We start from the raw sequence: 21,414 nt of genomic DNA, 5'->3' as shown, positions 1-21,414 counted from the left end.
TGCACTTGTTCTGCACATCTGCAGAGTTGCCCTCTATTTGAGATTTGGTTTAATTCTCAATCATTTACCCAAAATTGTATTTACTATCTAGTTTTGTGAAGGAATCAATATATACTGTATGTACATCTATAGATCACAGAAAACGTTTTCATTGGAAAATAAATATCTGTACATAGTTGTCAGCATAGTGGATTGCATTGTTATAACTTTGATTTACTTGGTTCCTGCATCAAAGTCATAGCCCTGAGTCGAGGAAACAAAGGTAAACCGCTTTTGAAGCTTGCAACATCAAGAATCTTTGTCATTGGCTAAGGCAAAAGATTAAAATAAATTTTGATGCTTGTGACTTTGATTGTTTAAACTGACCAGGCAGTGTAGTAAGAAGGTAAGGTTATCAACCATTACATACCAAAAGATTCGTTATAAGATTGTCAGTGGTCGAAGCATCTTTTTCATTCTGCTCTGGTGTGCTCTCCAAGACATCCGCCTGAGTTGCTTCAACTGCAGACATTTCTAGGATATTTTGGATATTTCAATACAAATACGAAGTGTACATTAGCAAATAAGGACATTTTAGCTATAATGTGATGATCAGAGGATGCGCTATGAGAGGGTAATCATTCGCGTTTTCTCAAAATACTTTTGCTGGTCCTTACCGCCATTCTGTGGTAAAACGTGGACAGATAATTTGTGCCTCCTTTGGGCTGAGTGTGCGATCAATTTCTACACAAGAAATAAGATGCATTTCGTAACTGAATACACAGGTTACGACAAAATACACAAGTTACGACATGATAACACAATAGTTATGTATACGATTGTACGCATGCTCTACCTCGTAAAACTCCAGTATTTGCTGTTTAGTTATCGTGCGCAGGTAGGCGACCTCAGTTGAGTCTATAGAAAGCATTAAATACGATTTGAGCATCTGCAAAAACAGGCATGTTCCTTGAAATGCTTAATACACACTAGGTAACTCTGAACTAGATCAGCTACAGGTGTTCCCAGCGTAACATACCTCTTTCAAAGTTATACTGTTGCGACGTAATCTCTGCCCAGTATCTACCGCACTCTGCGGAAAGTTTTTTGGGTTTCTCTAAACGTTGAACTGCCAAAGATTCCTTATATTTTTCAAATTCCTCATCTTCCATCGTCGCTAACTTTTCCTAAAGAAAAACGAATTTAGTAAGCCCAGGACTGAGGTTCCAAGTTCGAAGCAAGACGTACAGTATACCTGCATTATGATCAGGAAATTCTCCACTCTTTTATCCAAATACGTTGGGGCCTTGTCTGACTGGATTATGAATCTTAAACCTTGCACACCATTGGCTCTACGAACGCCACTAACGACGATATAACCTGAGGGAATTTAATTGAAAACGTTGATAACAAGACGCAAACAAACGTTGATAGCTATCTTCACAATAAAACCTCATGTGTACCTAGTTGCTCCTTAGTTCTCAATATATCAAAACAAGACTCTGATATAATCTTGCTGAATAATTCGAGCAGCATATTGCCTTCTAAAGCCTGGAGTTCACACTGAAAAAAACACGAAAAAAACCCACGTAAGAATGGGAATGCCAACAAAAAAAAACAAAGGCTTTTATACCTGATAATATATTTCTAAACAGCAGCTTTTATGCACTTCATTTTCCACTTCGTAGAGCAGATTTGATCCTAAACACCATTACGTCACCGTAAGAAATGGACAAGCTTATACTCAGAGGCTTGCCGTGATTAGCATAATCTGCGACAGCAGGCTATGTGTGTAATAGGATAATAGTTCCGTGGGTAAAATGATCCCTAGCTTACCATCGGGTAACTGCACCTCCCGGTGTTTTGTGAGCTGCGAGGGCAGCAACGGCCTGCTGGAGGAATTTTGTTTAAAAACATTTTCCACTTTACTCGCGATATCCAAAGCCTCCTAAAATTGAAGAAAAATGGTTCGTTAATTTAACTTCCACAGCTGTGTCGGCGAAGATCTCATTCCAGTGACACAGGCTGAGTTTACTCTGTGCTGTGGGATATACCAGCACTCAATGTAGTTGTCCAGTTAAAATGAGACTCAAACAAGTGTATTCATTGTATGCAAACCTCTTTTGTTAAATTCCCATGAAGTAAAACCTCGATGTGAACACGTTTCAGTAATTCCACTATAAATTTCTTGAATACTTCCTCGTTGATATCTGTGGAAACACGGGACGTGTTTTAGTCAACGGAAGGGTGAATGAAGATAAGAAATTGAGTCAAACTCACCAGCTATTGCATCAAGCATTTCATCATTGGACCAAGCTAGTTCTTCCAGTATATATGAAGTGTAATAAACAGCGTGGTGGTGGGGTTGCTGTGCCCGGAAATTCCTTAAACTGCGTTCCGACTACAACAGGAATGAAGTATTAGACACTTAGTCAGACATTAGACACTTTTAGCATGATTGATTGCATTTGGTAAAGAGACGTGGCTATAGGATACGAGTTTTTTCTTTTATAGAAACTGTCAGGATAGGCCTTTCTTATTCCTTAAGTATCACCACTAACCTTTTCTTTAAGTATTTCAAATCTTTGCGAATCCACTTCAAAGCTGGTCATCCTCTGAAGGATTTTCAGCATGAACGTATCTTGTTTGTCATTATAACCAGACACGGATAACTAAAAATCGCAGTGCAACGATTTCAATTATACGCTCCAAAAAAACTATGATTTTTTCATGCATTATATTGAAGCAACGGTTCGAAATGTAGCCATGCGGCCTCAAATAGCCATGTAGAGATTCCATGTCACAGACAAACACTACGTTTAAATCGCTTGCAGAGTTGTTTTGGTAAAATTTATGCTCCTTGTAGCTCTTCCTGATTCACCATTTTCGGTGACTGCAACTGCTCTCAAGGAATGCCCATTCTGGGACTTTTCATATCTGTTATAATCGACTTACATTTATCCCATATATGCTGACGTCAAGGCGATACTCCATACCAGCTAACTCAGCATCATATGCGTACTCCGTGAGCGAGTCTTTTAGCAACATGACAAAGAGTCTGTTCATATTACAGTGCATTGGATCACGGTATGCTAAAGGGCTGAAAGAATCGTCGAAATTATTGCTACTGAATTGCCTTAGCGTAGTAAAAACGGATGAGAATGGGCAGACAAAAATCAATTCATAATATCTTGGTTCACAGATATATTATGCAGACACTTTTATGCGGTATAATACCGCTATACTTTGGAAACAGCGACTTAAACAAACTTAGCAAGTTTTCCCGCCAAGAATGACATAATATTTTTGAATGGATTCAATCATATACCTCGTTATTTGAAAGTAAGCGCAAGATTTTGGAACAAAGAAGGTGTCGTCTTGTTTAAACCATACTTTCATGAAAGGACAGTTCTGCGAATTAAAACAAGCAAGATGATAAAATTTAGGAATAATAAGATCACGGATAAGAGGCAAACGGATGCAAGAAATTAAACCGACCTTGATAATTTCAGGCACATCCTTTCCCTAAACAAACACGGTAAGATAAACTATTAGGAGACGAATGTCAATCATTTGATATTCCTTATTTGCTTCAAAATACAGCAATAAACCAACTATTCACCCACAGGCGAATCGAGCATTCTCACCTCAACGTTTCTCGGTTTTATATCAAAATTTGTAGCAATAAACTCGTTGGGTTTTGGTAATCTGAATGATTCATTCAACTCCACATTACACCATTTCTTCAAGGCAAAAAGTTAACATTGTAAAAAATTCCAACACGCAGTAAAGATTGGTTCCCAAATAAAGAAGAAGATCACAATCAGTGTTTTAGTACACCCCACTATCAATAACGGGGATCGAGACAAATACCACAGTTAGCTACCTCAATGGCATCATTTGGTATTTTCTTGACGCTATATTTTGTGCCATACCATTCCTCGATCTCGTCAGCAGTCTTCTCAAATTTCTTCGCCATAACGAAAACACTACATCATAACCAGAAACCATGTTCATCATTCGACAAATTCCCCAAAACCTTTCCGAGTTTTACCATTGGCCAAGCCAGCAAGCACCTACCGTATTTTTTCAGGCACAAGTAACGCCAAAAGTTCTGTAACCGTTTCTTTATCGATCTCAGAAAGTAGATAGGCTCCCGACAAGACATCTTTCATATCAAATTGCTGCCGTTTAAATAGATCATGTATACATGATTCTTACAAGGTTTATATATGACAACAAAAGACTATCATCAGCACTCCAGTCATTAACATGAAGATCATTGAGAAAGACACTGATCTATACTTACATGTAAATATTTCGAAACCCTTGTTACAAGCTGTACTGGTTTTTCCTTGTCTTTAAAACGAAAATGCATCGTAGCTAAGGCCTGAAGGGATATAAAATGGAGTTACTGTAACGGACATACAATTTCAACTGTAATATAGCGGCTTTTATCATTACCATACCATTGATCAAAGCCTGCAACCAATACCTGAACTTCCTGAAAAATCCAATCTTTAGGTCCAACTTCACGAAGCATTTTTACGTATTGAAAAAAACTAGCAATGATATCATCAACGTGATCTAAACGGGAAGAAATAACAGATAAACTACTGGGGCCGGTTGTATCAAGCCCGTTCAGCTTAAACGGTGGTTAAGTGAAAATTAAATAACACTCTTACAACTCTCTTGAATGAATCAACCTGAATATTATGCACTAAATATGTAGTAGTAAACAGTATCTTTGTATTAAGGTTATAAACATTTAGTTTGCTTCTTGAATAAAACGATAGACTTGCTTTCTATTTTGAACTTAACCACCGTTTAAGCTAAACGGGCTTGATACAACCGGCCCCTGTATACTCTATAGAAACACCGAATTGTCATTACCCAAAATATGTCTGATTTAATCTTCGTTATATATTTATCAATTTTACTATACCCAGTCCACTTTCAGTGAGTTCGATATTACAAATGAAGAACATGAATCCTTTGGCCCCTTCCATAGTTCCAGCACCGAGTGTGTTCCCCCATCCTACCGTGCGAGAAGAAAACATTTTAAATCCTGTTAAAATCTTCAAATTAACCTACTTAACATCACTTGAGATTAAATTACCTTGTTCCTTTATGAAAGACAACAGACTACCATCAGCCTCGTGGCCGATAAGATGAGATAGATATTGATCTGGCTGCGGAGATGAAAAATATCAAGAAAAGTTGGGATATACTACAGTAATTTTAGGAAGGAATTACGGCGGGGTTTTTCTACACACACAAAAACGCAAAGGACGTAAAAATCACAAGATAACACAGGATTGGAATGGAGTCTTTACCTTTGCTCTGTAACGAGACGTTATGTCCGGAAATGGAAACACAAGCCTTAGTTTTCTTGTATCCATTACAGGAACTACCTCGAAACGAACCTGGTTAAGGCAAGTCAAACGATTAGTATTTGGTATTTCATGTGAACACAAGTGTTTTTATAAACACAAAATCGTACAGTACCTGCAATTGATCCTTTTTATAAGGATGATATTCAAATATCGGAATATTTACGTTACAGTTTATAACGGGATTAAATAGACGAAAAACCAAGTCCATTAATTCATTCAGTGATTCTGAAATGTAAATATCGCGAAATTAACTACATACAGTACCACAATCTTTCTTCAGAGAGCTTCATATTTCACCTGTCTACCTTAACCAAAATAAATGACCAGCTCACCTTGACCAATGACAGTCAATGACATCATATTTGCTGAATAATATTTTTCGTGAAATTCTAACAGTGCTTTTTGAACATCAATTCCAAGTTCCCGAGGTCTTGTTTCTAGAGTTGTTTTATTTCCTAATAAAGATATTTGAGAAGTTGGACACCATCCAAAACAATTGGCACACAGTCTTTCCTTGAATAGCCAGAACAATCAACAGAGAGCCCTTACCAGTACCAAACTTTTTAAACGGATGGGATGGATCCACAGTTGATCTATTTAATTGCTCCAGGCGCCAAGAATCATGTTTCAGGTTTTTGTCATTTTCTACATGATAATTAACTACAGTTAATGAAGCTGCAGCGTTTGTGAGTTATACAAAATTGCAAAACAGGCAAACTGTTATAACTATACTTTTGCATACAGGAGGACTCTGAACTTCAAGAAAATTAACCACATAACGATAATATATAGTCTTTTTTTTGGTCTAATTTTCAACCAAACTTCTGAAATACTGTATGCTCTGTTTTACCTGAATTGACTGCATTGACTTCCCTATCTTTTGCATTTTCATCAAATAAAGGACTTATGAAAAACTCTGCAAATCTGTGAAAGAGATGTTGAGGGAAGACAGGTTCTCAACAACAACTCCTACCAAGTGGAACTAAGATTCAAGGTACTTCAAAGAACCAAAGTTGAACTTACATTTCTAGAGCTCCTTCCAGACAATCCTGCTTCACATCAAAATAGAAATTTGTATGTTCATTGGAGGTGAATGCATTGGATGAGCCGCTGTTCTCACTAAGGAACTATGATGGAAAGTTAAGGAGAAATTCATGTTACATGAGAAATAGGATGAAAGCTTTTAAATAAAGGAAATGAAATTATTTGGTAAACCTGGGTGAACTTATTCTCTTCTGGGAACTAAAAAGATAAAATTTGTAATAAAGGTTAATAGAAATTGATCTTTTTTACATTGAGATAATTATATGTCTACTTGTCACTGATCTATAGAGAGGAAAAGCTATTAGATAATAGTTCTGCACGCAACCTTTTTTGTTCCAAGGAATGCCATATGCTCACAGAAATGTGCCAAGCCAGGAATGTCATCTGGATCTGACAAACTCCCTAAAATTAAGCATAAAATTATTACAGGGTGGAGCTAGGCTAATCTGAAAGAGAGGAGCTGACAACAGCATTCTAGGTTTTTTATTGCATGTGCTAAAACTCTCCAGGGGTCCTCCTTTGTTGAATAGCAAAATGTATTTAGTGCATGCACAAAGGAAACATGTATTGGACCAATTACATTAGATGTACACAATTATTGTAACAATTTGATCACTTTTTCCTAATTGGTACATTGCAACATGCAGTCCTTCCATGGCAGTACTGACACTCGCCATAACATTTATTTATACACCATTGTAAACATTATACAATGCAATGTTTAGGATACGAGCATGTTTATAAATATATACCATGATGACACGTAATCATCAATCATTAACCAGACAACTACAATACATATACTTCAATCAATTGCACACACAATCTTTGTATTTATAGCAAGCGATAGACAATTCAAGATGGTCATATTCTTACCTATATGAACATCCATCGAGGCAGCAGCCTTTTCCGTCTTTGGATCACTAACTACGAGTATCTTCATTTCATTTTTCAGCACCAATCCACGATACAGTCTATCATCTCCTTCTGATTTCAATATATCGTCACATATTACTTTAAAACCACTAGCCTTGTCTTCAACAGTCATCGTGTGGAAAGGATGTGTTTATATTTTTCTTTTCTGATTTAGAATTGTACAATTTTAAAAAGTTTTAAACCCTGTGCTGTGTTCTTGTTTTTTTTTATTGATCTTTTTTCGACGGTTCTCCCCCCCCTGAAAATTACGTCATTCGTTAATTTTTAAGCGCGGGAAAAAAATCAAAGATGGCGGAAAGCGAGGAGCGGGAATCCTTCTCGGAGATTTTAAATGAATCCGAGGTAAACGAAGATGACGAAGAAGAAGTCACTGCTGCTGAAGTATTGGAGCGGTTGGAACAGGTTTAGTGTGATTTGTTTAACGAGAGAGGATTCAAAAACCATTTTTCCCTTTTTGAGTAAATTTCCGATTTTATACCGTCGTTTGCTTTGATAGATGAACAAACACAAGTTTTAAAATGCCTCATTGAATACCAACGTTACACTACACTACCTCCTCTATGAAGTTTTTCAATCTAATCAGCCAATTAAAAATTCTTGCTCTGCTAGGCTAATTCATCAATGCTTTAGTATTTTTGCTTTTAAATAAAATAAAATCAGCCTTACTACACATTTTTATTCAAATTTTTATGGACTAACCAAGCTAACCAACAACCTCTTGACCAGTTATCATCAGCACACAATGGTGCATATATCATTGCTTTTAAAATCCAAATTACCAGGCTGCAGCATTATGTCCTTGGCAAGCCTACATCAGGAGTCTTATTGAGATGCTTTCAATTGGTACAAATGTTCAACAACAGACTATAATTTTTTAGGCTTGGTTGAATGAAAAGTTCGCTCCAGAGCTTTTGGAGAGCAAAGTGGAACTTGTTGAGTGTATGCTTGACCAGATTAAAGAAATGGTGAATCATTTGTTCATTTTTAACATAGAAAGTCTTCATGAATGCCATCTGACTGCAACTATTGCTGATAGAAATCTTTCAACTTTTTTAGGAGGAAAACCTAAAAGAGGCTGAAAAAGGAGACTTAGCTGGATCACTTCATCGGCTAGAGGTGAATGATGTAATTTACATAGAATTAGAATTACTTCAACTGAAATTTCTGGTACATATGTGCTGAATGTACCAATGTTTGCTGTTCTTTAGATTCAAAGAATAAGATATGTCATTAGCAGCTATTTAAAAATCCGACTGAAAAAGGTTCGTAGAGTTCCTATGCATGACAATGAACAAAAAATTCCATATATGAGGTTCAAAATCCTATGTAATTTTTAGATTGAGAAGTATGCATTTCATATTATGGAACCATCACTTGACAAAACGGATTACATTTCGCATCTGTCTGCAGAAGAACATGTTTATGCCAAAGAGTATGCAAAAATCATTATTTATGTTCTTTACCAATCCCCTAACTTCAAAAGCATCTCAATATTGTATATATCATATGCATGGTTTAGGTATTGTAAAAATGTTGAAGATCTTTTGAAATCACTGGCACTTGACCACATGCCACCAAATCTGAGCAGTTTAGATAAGAAGAAATCAGGTAAACATCATTGTGTCAGAACCAAAATCTCAAAATTGGCAGCATATTATTATTAAAAAACTATCCAGTCAAACCACCAGGATTTTAGACCATACAAAGCATTTTACAGTTCTCTCAACTTCTTTCATTTTATCACTTCAGTTCCTCAGCCAAACCTGGACAGTTATTTATTCATGAAGGTTCTCCAACCTCAAGATCAGGTGGAGCTCGACCCCGAGTAAGCTCCGGAAACATAAATTGTATTTCTATCCACACCACGAGTTATACTGTATTTGTGATTTTTCGCAGATTTCATATCAATCAAATTCTGATTCGTTTTTAGTGATCAGCCAGCAGATTTGGAAGTAGGAGCACAGCATCTGGTTCGATACAGCGTCATCGCGCCTCTCTTGGAAAAAGGCGCCGTGGCTCTGATATGATATCATATGATATGACTTTTCTTCAGTCTAACTACACTAACAGAGAGAAGTCACATCCTCGCAACACCATTCTGAAATTTCTTTTTTACAAAGTACTTTCTCACAAGAGCTAAATAAGACATGATATTTTGCGTTTTTTCGAGACATGTTTCCAGTGGGAATTTAAACGCAGTACAGGCTTCGTTTCTGCGAGTACGTTCCAGTACATATATAACATCCATCGACGCCAGTCAGGCATTACGAGTTGCAAGAAGAGTAAGGAAGGTTACGTCTAAAAATCATCATTATTATGGCCTGACAGGAGAAACTCACGTTGAAATACATTGCATTACAAACACGACTAATTTGTTGTATGTAAAAAAAAGCCAGGAATGTTTTTCTCATGTGAATTATTAAAAAAATAATACGAGTATTGGTGTATTTTTATTCCAATTATAGTAGGCTAGAAGTCCACTAGAAATTTTTGCAAGCTTTCATCTAATCCTCGTTCTAGACTACCTTAAATGGACTTCCCGCAATTTCCTGCATGTATCATCTCTCCTGCGCTTAACCTGTGATACTCGACTTTACTCTTGAATTCCGCTTCTGACGACGAAGATAAAATGGTGAGATTTTCGAGCGTATTCATACGAACAATTCACAGTTATACTTCGGGAAATCGACGCCAGGAAAGGCATAGCGCGCATAGCATCCACACCCAACAAAACATTTCCGTAGCATACCAATTTTATACTGACGCGACGGGTGTCTAGAACTTTCCTCTCGACAAGGACAATGAGTAGCCTCCTCCGCAGGCATCTCTTATGCATTTATATTAGGCATTTATATTTGGCCTGGGTTAGCTGTGTCGGGGAGTGAAAAAAAATTTGCGTGAGATGCCTGCCATAAATCGCACAAAATGGACGTGTCGCTGTACCTCGTGGACTTGTCGCTGTACCCCGGGTCCCCTAAGTAGGTTTTGCACTCTAATTATATATTCACGATTGTCCTTCAATGCGAAGGAGTGAAAGGAGGTTCGAAAGGAGCGAAGCTTTGAAAATGTCTTTTAATCCAGTATACAAGAAACATTCTTTGTCGATCGGCAGCAAAGATATTGAATCAACTATTGAATATACAGGCTACAGCGTGTATTGATGTTTGTGTCATGCACTATTGAATATTTACATTCATTAAATCAAACTGACATCGTAACACGATTACCGTTTTACTGTTTCACCCTTCTGAATGCTAATCTGCGTGGTATATGGCATTTACCCTCAGTGCTTGCCTTGTGTGATATTTTCTGTGTGGATTTAATACAGCACTCAAATGCTCATCTGAGCTGGTCCCATAAATTAATTTTTCTGTACATGAAGGGCCAACTTACTTAAATATTGTTGCTTTATAGTCAATGACAATCCTACTTCTACACATCATGCTTTCAAAACCAAAGTTAAAGAAATAATTAAAAAGGAAGTAGGCTTTGTCCAAGCAAAGCAACTTGCTAGTGATATCTTTATATCAGTCTTAGAGAAGGGGTTACCAGTCAATACCAGAATGCAAGAGACTATCAAAAGCAACTGTTTTAAAACTGAACCCTTCATTGTTAGGAATTGTCATATGTGGGAAAAGTTGACCAAATTCGATCTAACTTCTATGCTGTGCAATCTTTTAAATTTCTTATAAGTTACACATATTTATTTTTGGTTCCCTTCCATTAGATTCTACTGTTATGAGGGTGTTACTCTGACCGAGCTGAATTTAATATGTTTATAGAATTGGATCGGCCAGATATTACTCTGATTTGCTTTGTAATACATTTGTAGATATGCCAGTTCCATATGTTAGCCATTGTGGCAAAACAAAGATAATTATAAATTGCAAGAAGTGCTTACACTATAAATTATATATATATACATAAGAAATTTTTATTTGCCATTTTATTAATGAACTAGCAGGAGTGTTTTATTAAGCATAAGGCCTGGTTTTCACTTCAATCATATCCTAGTTAACTTTAGTAATTAGTAGCATTTTTAAATAGATAGTTATAATGTAGAAAGTGATAATATTCCACATCTTACAACATCCTCAATAATATGCTGCACAAAGCTATATCCAGGTTAAAAATTAATATAATCTTTGGTTTATGTAACTATGTTTATGCACTATATAAAGTACCTATAATCTTTCCCATGTGATTTCCATATTGAATGTATTGTTATAGATGATAGACCTAATGAAAGCATGTTGTCAATGTTTGACTAATTACAAATATCTAACCCTGAACCTGGTAGGACTTTATTATGCAAATATTTTTGACAGTATGTCTTTGTCATTAAATCAAGACAATGAAGACATAGCACCTAAACTTTATCCCCATAATTTAGAGTATACACAAACAAGATTTGGGTGTTGCATGCAATGTATTGACACAGGAGAAGAAGGCATACATCTATGATCTAGCAATACATTCGAGTGATTCGACGAACATCAATCCCACATTTATTGCAGCTTCCCGAGAACTATTCGCTTGAATTAAAACTTATATTCCTTCGTCTTCACAGTGTGCGTTAAAACCCTGCGTGTTTAATGGTTCAAACACAGGCAAATTCGACATTTTCCCGATAACATTTGCTTGATTTCGCCTATTATGCACAGCCATGTTGTGATGTTGACAAAACTTGACATGCGAAATAATATTTTTATATGGATAAAATCGATATCAAAAGAATCAAATTATATTCTACAGACTACATACTTCACGGATTATCATGTTACAATTTCAGAACACTTTTATTCGTTCTTTAATAAACCACAAAATTTTACGCAAATTTGTAGCAATATGCTTTCACTCCTTTCCACTCCCGCCTATACACAGTATGATTTTGTCGTTTTTTTCTAAAATTAGCATGCGCGAGCTGGTATGCGCAGTGCAAATTCTTGTGTCGATTTATGGCAGGCATCTCTCCCACTTTTTTCCTCGCCTTCCCCGACACAGCTAACCCAGGCCAAATATAAATGCCTAATATAAATGCATAAGAGATGCCTGCGGAGGAGGCTAGACAATGAGCAATTGTATTATTCTTATATAATAAGCGAGGTGATGAAAACACGGACTATAATCGCCACAGACGCCACTTCGTTCGAAGCAGTTGGATCAGAGCACATCTAGCCTTCGACGCAGGTTCACGATGGTAGCGCGCAGCATTCTTTCCTTTCTGGTCGTTTTATTTTGCGTATATTGCGCGCAAGGCCGCCGCCAGCGAATACAAGTGCGTCTGGAAGCTGGCCCTCAGCCGTACGCTGGTAGAGTTATGGTTTATTATGAGCGCACTCGTAGTTGGGGCTACGTTTGTGACAATGGTTGGTCAAAGAAGAACGCCGCAGTCGTTTGTCGCCAACTCGGTTATAAAGGCGTTGTGTTGGCTACGAAAGGGCAAGTTTAATTTTATTGTTAGTATAAATTTCTAAGCAATAAAAGCTAAGCTAATGTGAACCTTACTGCGAGACATTCCAGTTAGGTTTACGATTTTACAATTAAACACGATATTAGATTTTCGCGCAAGCGCTCACACTTCAAACCATTCGTATTTCTCTGTTTGAGAAGCATACAAGGATCGAGTATGTTCATTTTCACATCGCATTTTATGTATAACAGTATATTACATTATGTACCCGTCAAAACAAATCGATGTATATACAAGAGTTAAGAGGACGTGGATGATCGCATGTTTATTCAAGTATTCAATGAGCCAAGGTCTTGACTGCGTTATATAAAGTCAATATGAACGATGTGATTGTGTAGTGTAGAACAAGAAATAATCAATGATTCGACTTTGTTGTTTTAACGTTCTATGGAATAATTGATGTATTGTATAAAGTAAACCGAGTGCGCGCGTAAATACTTAGAGAGATGCTGTAATACATGCAACATGATGTAACAGGTCAAAACCACGGGATACCAGGAGGTGTGAGGGCCATTCCTTGCAGTGCTCCGATGCTTGTGAACACGCTTGTGCAGTAAGAGAGTAAAGGATGGTATCATTTTCGGTCATTTTGCGCGCCAATTGCTCCCACAAGACAATACTATATAAATTAAAAGTACCCTATTTCCCAGCACTCAAATTCCAGTTCAATTGCTTAGGTATTCACTATTGACAGATATTAGTCAGTGGGTCAAAGTGAATTCAAACTATTATACCCATCGCAATTTCGCACATAATTACGAGTGTTGAGGATAGTATTTTAGGAATAAGATTTGTGTAAAATTCTGCCAAACATCTAAAAATGTCGCGTCCACTTAAGGAAGATGAGAAATGTCCGTTCTTCACTTTTTGTAGTTTTGTAATATTTTTGACCGTCAAATGGGACAGACTTCCCCCCCCCTCTCCTCTCCCCTTGGGACGAATGATCGTGCATCCTTTTCTTTCTGGTTTTGACAACGTGAATCATTGATTTTGTCACGTGTAGGAAGTTCTATGGCCGTGTAAATTATTACAACGTGAAGAAGTCCCGGTCACGATCGAGAACCACTCAAGCAAGGACTCGTATTTGGTTGGACAGAGTGCAGTGCTCTGGAAACGAGTTTAATCTTGGCTCTTGTGGACACAGCCGTTGGGGTCAAGTTCGCTGCAACCGAATGCGTCTGGCAGGAGTGATGTGTGATCCCGGTAAAGAGATCTTGATAAAGACGCCTCCTCTGTACAACACGACGCGACACATCAATGTAGGTGGACAGCGGACAGCGCATGATTATCAGCGTAATTCTTGGGATTCTTAGAAACTTGATCTGAAAATGTTTACACTGCGTAACGCTTCATTGTTTTTTCTCGCGGTTAAAGCCAAAATATTGGCGAGCTATAGGTTTTACTTCCACTGCAACTATCCCTATTTTTTGTTTGACCTATTCCGCTCGTGATTGGTTGATCTGATAGGGTTATCACATTTGATTGGTTCCTGTCTCCTTCTCTCGCTGATCTGTTGCGCTCGTGATTGGTTAATCTGATAGAGTTATCGCATTTGATTGGTTCACGACAAGTATGCAATAAGGGGTGCATTTGCTCACGATTAAATAATTGCTCTAACTCATAGTTTAGTCAGGGTTTTAGACTTACAACTGAATCACATTACATTCTTTCCAACATTGGATCAGCTTGAATGAGTTCGTGAAAGCTTTTCGCGAGTACCACAGCATTTTAGTGTGTTGTATTGAAGGAATTGGTGAAAGGCAGGAAACTCACCGCATCACCTCGCTAAGTTTATCTCTATCTTTGTAGATAGAGAAGTTTAAGCTCAATTTGTGGCCGGAAAACACCACAGAGGGAATAATCACGGAAGGCTTGCTTGTTGTAAAGTATGAAAAGGGAAACACTGGCGTGGTGTGCAGCGATGAATGGGGTTTGAAAGAAATGCGTGTTGCTTGTGGTGAACTAGGATTCACTCATGCTGTCGAGACCAGTATTCAGACAAGTATTGATCAGATACGAAGGAAATACTCGTAAGTACTAAAGGAACCGAGATCTAAATTTTACTAAATCATTTGCAGCATCGAAGTTTATCCAATTTGTCAGGGCCTTAAGGTTTGCAAATACCCCCTGTGTCCTGCAATTCATCTTGGGAGAACGTCCGGAGATTTGCATTTAATTATAGTTTGAAATGTACAAAGCCATTTTTCTTCGTTCAGACAAGACCTGGATTTTCATCTTGGTAACGTGGAATGTGATGGGAACGAGGCAACGCTGCTTTCTTGCAAGAGTAGTGGATTGATGAAACAGAACTGCTCGAGTGGTCAAGCAGTATGGTTGAAGTGCGAAACGAGGGCTCCACCGGTAAGTAAATCTTGCGGTTTTCTTCCAAAGAAGGGGGGTAAAGCTTTTGGGAGACATACCGTAGAAATGGTGGAGTCTCCTTGTATAAGCGAAGAACTTTCTGTATTTTGATTTACGACAGTTTGCACATGCGCGACTCCGTGGTGGTATATATGAATGGGAAGGTCGTATTGAGGTGCGCAGAAGGATAACTTGGAGCACTCTCTGTGATAAAGATATGAATATCTACACAGCTAACGTCATCTGTCGGTCGCTAGGATACGGAACAGCTAAAAACTACGCCTTGGGAACCGTGTATCCTCACGAAATGGAAGATGTGGTGAGTTGGGCCTGTTTTCCACTAGCTGGAATTGTGCGCACAGCGAAATTTTTAACCGTCTGCGCGCATTCATGCAGAACTAATTCTCTTCACAGAAAATGTACGAGTCGATCGAATGCAATGGAAAAGAAACGTATTTACAGAGCTGTTATTGGACAGAAAGGAAGAAGAAATATCCTTGCCGACATTACTCGGACGCAGGCGTACGATGCAACGTACCAGAGCAGAAACGAAAACGAATGCAGGTTTGTAATGAAAGTAATATCAAGAAACGACTACGTTTTAACAAAATACGTCTTCTTGTTCATCATTATATGCTCTTCTTCTGCACTCATTGTGCAAAGATTTACAAGAGAGGTACCCTCTTAATAAACCAGGACATATGAAAAACAGGAATTTTCTTTCAAAGATTCGTTTACGCGGTTCTTTCCACCGCTCCATGGGCAGAGTGGACGTTAAGATCGACGGGAGGTGGGGTGTTATCTGTGGTGAACAATGGACGATGAGGAACTCGATGGTTGTATGTAAACAGCTGGGTCTTGGTTACGCTGGTGCGAACTACAGCACCCGTCACTTCGGTAGAACTGGCAAGATACTTCTCAGTGGGATCACGTGTCTTGGTCATGAAAACTCGTTGGACGAATGCTTGCGACACGAGAACATCACGTGCAGGAAAACAAAGCGTATAGCTGGTGTGAAGTGCACAAAAAGTAAATATTTCTTTCCTCCATATGAAGTCAGTTCTTACGTATATCTTATGCTTTGACGAAAAGTGTTTATTGGCTTTTACTATTGGGGGGGGGGGGGAGGGGTACAAGAAACTGACACGACCCTGTTTCACAAGGCAACGGCGAAAATCATGAATATATCTTCAACTTATTTCTTTCACCAGCCGCTGCTGACTTGGTGTGGGATATAAAAGAGCTCGCCAAGACGATGAGCGTCCGTCGTTTTCCGATCGTAGCCTTGCGATGCGCTCACGAGGAGAACTGCCTATCGTCGAGCGCGGACGCCATGTTTAACGACGTGTCGCTGAGACGAGCATGGTTCGGACACGCCAGACGACTCATGAGGTTCTCCGCGAAAGTTCACAACGTCGGAACGGCGGATTATCGACCTTACCTGCCCAAGAACGCCTGGGAATATCATACGTGTCATCGACACTACCACTCGGACGAAGAATTCGCTTTCTACGACTTGATAGGTGGGGAATTTGATTGAATCGCCATATTGCAAATCCCGATTCTCTTTCAAAGGGACGCAGCAATGACGCGAGGGGAAGAACATCCTTTACCCTCTTGCTTCTAGTAAAGGGCGCCCCCCTACCTCCTTCAATTCCAGCGTCCCCCAATTAATACAATGACCTCGATACAATCACTTACTTTCTAGATCCGCACACACATCAGAAAATCGCCGAGGGCCACAAGGCAAGCTATTGCTTGGAAGACACAAAATGCGACGAAGGAGTAGACCAATTCTACTTCTGCCGCAACGGGGGTGATCAGGGGATATCGATCAATTGCCATGATAACTACGACTACACGTTGGATTGTCAGTGGATTGATGTCACAGATCTGACGGTGAGAGGACGATCCTACAAACTGCGTCTTGTTGCCAATCCGGGGTTAAAAGTACCCGAGTCAGATTATTCTAATAACGCCGTCCTCTGCGACGTAATTGATCGCAGAAGCCGAATACAAGTAGGAGAATGCGTTGTGGGTAAGTATGGTCATCCATTACAGAATGTTGACACCTTCAAAGGCCTGGTAAATGCTTGTGTAATGTTTTCACTAGAAATATGATGATCTTCAGGAAATTGAAAGATCGGAAATATTGTTGCTTGCGATTGTTCATATTCGGCCGCAACTAATCGCTTTATTATACAAAGGAAACTCCTCTATCGTTTCTGATCCTGAAGATAATTTTCTCAAGTGAAAACAAGCTTTCAGGCCTTTTTCAAGATCACATTTTCCCTCTGTCGTATGCTCAAACAATGGAGCATTGTCAATTATTATTTGCCTTACAGAATCATGCGAGAGCGGCGTTCGTTCAAATCACGGCAATGGCAACTTCGCTTGCTGTCGATTTCCGTTCATTTACGACGGAAAATCACGTGACACGTGCGTGCTGGATGACAAGACAGGACGATTTTGGTGTGCGACTAGCGAAAACTTCGACAAAGATAAACTATTTGGTTATTGTTAAGTCTATTGTAAGTTTAATACACTACACCTCACAACGAGGTTTATACCGCGTTAAATATCCACATAATAGCGAGAAGTCTTGCATTTTAACTTCAGTTGACGGATATATTAGCAAAACAGATCTTTGTACAATGTCCCAAATACGTTTTGAAATCAAATACGATTAGGAACTTTGTAACATGAGTTCTCTTCAACGTAACGTGTTCAATCAAGTATATAAATATACTACAAGAATTTACTGAAAATTAAAAATATTGCACGTATGTATCTCGCTGTTGAACAAGACCGAGAGACCTAGAATAGGGTTTAGGGCGAAGTTCGTCTACATCCAGCAGAGGAAGATCTTGAAGACAAGTGGTTCAACTTTTCCTGACGCAAACTTGTGCAAGGTGAGGATAGCAAAGAAAGGGAACCAAACAGCACCCCGAAGGGGGGGGGGGGGCGTAAAGTAGCAAATCGTGTTGCTAGGATACCAATCACGATCAAAAAGACCGGCAACTGTCGTTGTCATTTTCAGCGATGCGTTTAGGAAGTCAAAAATACACTGAAGGTTGAGTATGAAATAGTTGGTCACATTGCCCAGAAGGCGTTTACGCCAGATTCCGACGATTATAGACACGTTACCCAACACTTTACCAGGTTACCCAGCAGCCATTAAAGAGTTTCTTAACAATGAATTTTCTACGTAAACGCCACAATCTAAAACAATGCCGGATTTGATGAGACTGCTGGTAACCTAACACAAACATGATTCAGTAAAACTTTTGCAAAACAACACTAAGTGATCAAGATCTCTCAAGCGCGGAAAGGAATCACACGGACAGCGATGATCGATGCAGACTTGCAGTAAAATAGATTTCACGGGAATAACTTGTCAACTCTTAATCCTAGTATGACCAACACAGTGACATTCCTTGTGCCAGTTGTGGTAAATAGAATTAACATTTTCATTTCACAAAACTCACCGTATATAGAATGCCTCCATCCCTGCAATCTCAAAAATCATCAATATGCTTCGCAAGGGAAACTCAAGTCTGTTCAAATATTTTCCTCGCGATATCACCAAATTCTTCCCGAGAAATGACATCCCAAAAATTATCCAACAGGAAAGATTCGTCCAAAATGCGCTCATCTGAGTGTCCACGACCACCAGTCACCGTGATAGCACTGCAACTTTTGTCCGTAGTTTTTTCAAACTCACTTGTTTTGTTAGATGTTGATTCACTTGAGCTATCATCCTTTTCAGAATCAACATCCAGATCACGCAAGATATTGACCTGATTCGTAACTATCCTCGTGTCTTTCTTAACCAGTTCCATAATAGACTTTCGACGCTGATTCAAGGTCGCTGCCTCGCGCGTCAACATGTCCTTTGAATGGTTTTTAACTGAAATGTTTTGGAAGAGAAATCAGATAGGTGCATATATGTATTTTAGGGTTAATGAGGTCAAGCATAAAATGAAGAATACCTTTAATTTCTTCCAACTTGTGAGAGATGTGTTTTCGCAGAACCTGATCCAGTTGATGTATAATACTTTTTTCTGAGATTGCACGGTCTTTAGCCTACGTATAAATAGACATCATTATAAGTTATTCGATTAAATTAAGTATATTAAATCATTAAGTGAAACATTAGGCAGGCAGTTAATAAGTAACCCAAGACAAAGATACCAGAAAAAAAATCATAAAAGACTGGACCTACCTTCTGATTGTCATCTGAGACTTTCAAAGGAGGTGCTGGAGCTACGATGGCATTTTCAAGCAACCCAAGGATAGTTTTCCTGTAAAACCACATATTCACAAACCTTACCATAATTTCACGAATGAAACAAGTTGATACATAAAAAAGGATGGTAGTATTCTGTAACAAGGTAGTGCTTGCTACATGCACCCATATGCTTACCATTTCTCGTCAGAGTTCATGCTATGATCAACTGTGATGCTAAATGTCTCCCAAGAGAATTTCTCAGGATCCGGGTTCTCCATGCGATGGTACATCTTGGTTATGGTATTCTCATTCAACTGAAGCTGATCTTTGTGCATTCCGAGCTATTGCCATCTCAACTGGACAATGCAGGTAAACTTGTGCAAAACTTAGAGATGCTAAAAGAAAATGATCAGATTAGTTGAAGGTGAACGAGTAACCAACCACACAATCACCTAACTATTAGTCATGGTGGGTTTCTTGGTATCTTTCTGAACAGCGTATACCCTTGCCCCTATGCCAGGTTTTTTGTTTAGTTAAGGTGGCTCTGGTACTTACCCTTTCTCGCCAATTGGTAATACTCATAACGCATACTTCTGTAATACATATTGTCATCTATCACCAACACATGTAAAATATGGTTGGACCTACAAAATCAAAACCTTAGGATATAGAAAGCACTGGCAGGTGTTTCTGGTTTGTTTTGGAAAAATGACATAAAAATAGGTACTCTAGGGTACACTCAAACATACAAAAACAATTCAACTATAAATTGCAATTCAGCCCAACATAATGTGAGTAGAAGTTTTTATAAATGTTAAAAGCATATGAAAATGTAAATTATATTACTGTCTGTCAATTTGTCTGTCTGTCGTACAGGATTAACTGAAACCATTCATACCTAGTTATGAGATTACCCCCACATGGACACCAGCTACTAATGAATGCTTTAACATGAATGGTTTTTCATCTAAATTTCTACGCTAGTCTTTGCCAGCAACAGCTCTTCAATGCCTTTTATTATTTCCCTACGCTTGGCCTTCCAATTTATGTTAAGTGTTGTGTCACCTATAGGCAGGTTTTCGGCAATAAAATCGTCATAGTTTATGTATATAAAATGTACGCATTTCCCCTGTATTTTCCAGTCTTTTTGAATCAGTTCTTTCGCCAAAGTCGACTTTCCAGACGCTGGAATACCACAGAAAATTATTAAGCAGCCATCCGCCATCTTAGATTGTTTCCACTTTACCAAACGTTAATTATAAATTTGCATTTTCGTTTTCATTTCTCTTATATTTCTTCTTGAAAAAAAATGAGAACCACTGGGATTATTGACACGACTATAGAATACCCCGCAAGGTTAACTATCAATTCACTCATCCTCTCGAGAAAGTTTTATTTGTGGGTCAAACTTTAAGACTTTAATAAACTGTTGAACTCCCCGCCATATCTGAGTGGAAGTTCGATTTTCGAAAAAGAATTTTAAAATCCTATCCATTACAAGTTGCTAGCTTGATGGCCGTTTTGGGAAACTAATAAATACGTTTCTAAAAGCAAGGGAGATTTGGAATTAGGAAAAAAATATGCTTTTTGGACTAAATTATCAACTTGTGTTTAAAAAAAGTGAAAGATTTCTCATTACAGCACAATAATATTCGTCCGAAAAAATACCGACCTTATCCGAAGTTCATCTTCTACACATGAGTGATGTTTTTTACAATGACCTCAAAAGAAAAACAAAATGGTGAAAGCGAAGGCAGAAGCTGCTATTCCAATCGTTGTCGTTTCGTTATTTTGGCTTGGTGTAGGAGGAGTAATACCATGGTTTATCAGAGGTCCAAATAAAAGGTTTATCCAATTCCTTTCTTATGCTTTAGAATTCCACGAGTTCCCCTCTATAACATTTTGTAGTAGTGTCAATCTGTCAGATTCCTTCACCACTGTCACTGTAGAGTATACTACAAGATATATATTTTGGATTTTTTTTTCAGTACTGT

The 21,414-nt window shown here is 38.4% G+C and overlaps 4 protein-coding genes across 4 annotated transcripts; 2 read left to right on the top strand and 2 right to left on the bottom strand.

Annotated features, from left to right (window-relative positions):
* Window positions 1-4: 4 nt before the first annotated feature.
* Window positions 5-7,861, bottom strand: LOC114515965 (insulin-degrading enzyme-like). The gene is made up of 31 exons (XM_028535286.1): window positions 7,296-7,861; window positions 6,745-6,821; window positions 6,591-6,617; window positions 6,399-6,502; window positions 6,226-6,299; window positions 5,925-6,020; window positions 5,708-5,830; window positions 5,488-5,600; window positions 5,316-5,405; window positions 5,099-5,171; window positions 4,925-5,017; window positions 4,475-4,566; window positions 4,289-4,369; window positions 4,060-4,163; window positions 3,866-3,968; window positions 3,627-3,722; window positions 3,478-3,504; window positions 3,308-3,390; window positions 2,935-3,079; window positions 2,541-2,651; window positions 2,260-2,380; window positions 2,098-2,189; window positions 1,816-1,927; window positions 1,613-1,680; window positions 1,443-1,542; window positions 1,235-1,359; window positions 1,019-1,166; window positions 836-897; window positions 657-723; window positions 410-513; window positions 5-308 (listed from the first exon to the last, which is right to left on the bottom strand). The coding sequence occupies exons 1-31, from the start codon at window positions 7,465-7,467 to the stop codon at window positions 201-203; spliced, it is 2,991 nt and encodes a 996-aa protein (XP_028391087.1). The 5' UTR covers window positions 7,468-7,861; the 3' UTR covers window positions 5-200.
* Window positions 7,637-9,900, top strand: LOC114515971 (DNA replication complex GINS protein SLD5-like). Its single transcript, XM_028535293.1, has 8 exons — window positions 7,637-7,757; window positions 8,234-8,320; window positions 8,412-8,471; window positions 8,564-8,617; window positions 8,693-8,787; window positions 8,875-8,963; window positions 9,105-9,180; window positions 9,286-9,900. The coding sequence occupies exons 1-8, from the start codon at window positions 7,644-7,646 to the stop codon at window positions 9,380-9,382; spliced, it is 672 nt and encodes a 223-aa protein (XP_028391094.1). The 5' UTR covers window positions 7,637-7,643; the 3' UTR covers window positions 9,383-9,900.
* Window positions 9,901-12,444: 2,544 nt separating this feature from the next.
* On the top strand, window positions 12,445-18,160 carry LOC114515966 (lysyl oxidase homolog 2A-like). Its single transcript, XM_028535288.1, has 10 exons — window positions 12,445-12,797; window positions 13,832-14,087; window positions 14,638-14,858; window positions 15,045-15,189; window positions 15,311-15,508; window positions 15,604-15,753; window positions 15,918-16,218; window positions 16,401-16,712; window positions 16,898-17,227; window positions 17,535-18,160. The coding sequence occupies exons 1-10, from the start codon at window positions 12,553-12,555 to the stop codon at window positions 17,711-17,713; spliced, it is 2,337 nt and encodes a 778-aa protein (XP_028391089.1). The 5' UTR covers window positions 12,445-12,552; the 3' UTR covers window positions 17,714-18,160.
* On the bottom strand, window positions 18,143-20,342 carry LOC114515894 (L-seryl-tRNA(Sec) kinase-like). The gene is given in 7 exon segments (XM_028535213.1): window positions 18,143-19,099; window positions 19,182-19,275; window positions 19,415-19,493; window positions 19,616-19,728; window positions 19,730-19,815; window positions 19,976-20,064; window positions 20,335-20,342. Coding segments are annotated over 7 exon segments (828 nt in total). The 3' UTR covers window positions 18,143-18,740.
* Window positions 20,343-21,414: the final 1,072 nt, after the last annotated feature.

This window comes from Dendronephthya gigantea, unplaced genomic scaffold, assembly GCF_004324835.1.
Source record: "Dendronephthya gigantea isolate DGI-Jeju-01 unplaced genomic scaffold, DenGig_1.0 000005F, whole genome shotgun sequence".
Lineage (NCBI taxonomy): Eukaryota > Metazoa > Cnidaria > Anthozoa > Malacalcyonacea > Nephtheidae > Dendronephthya > Dendronephthya gigantea.
This window is presented reverse-complemented; position numbering and strand designations above follow the sequence as displayed.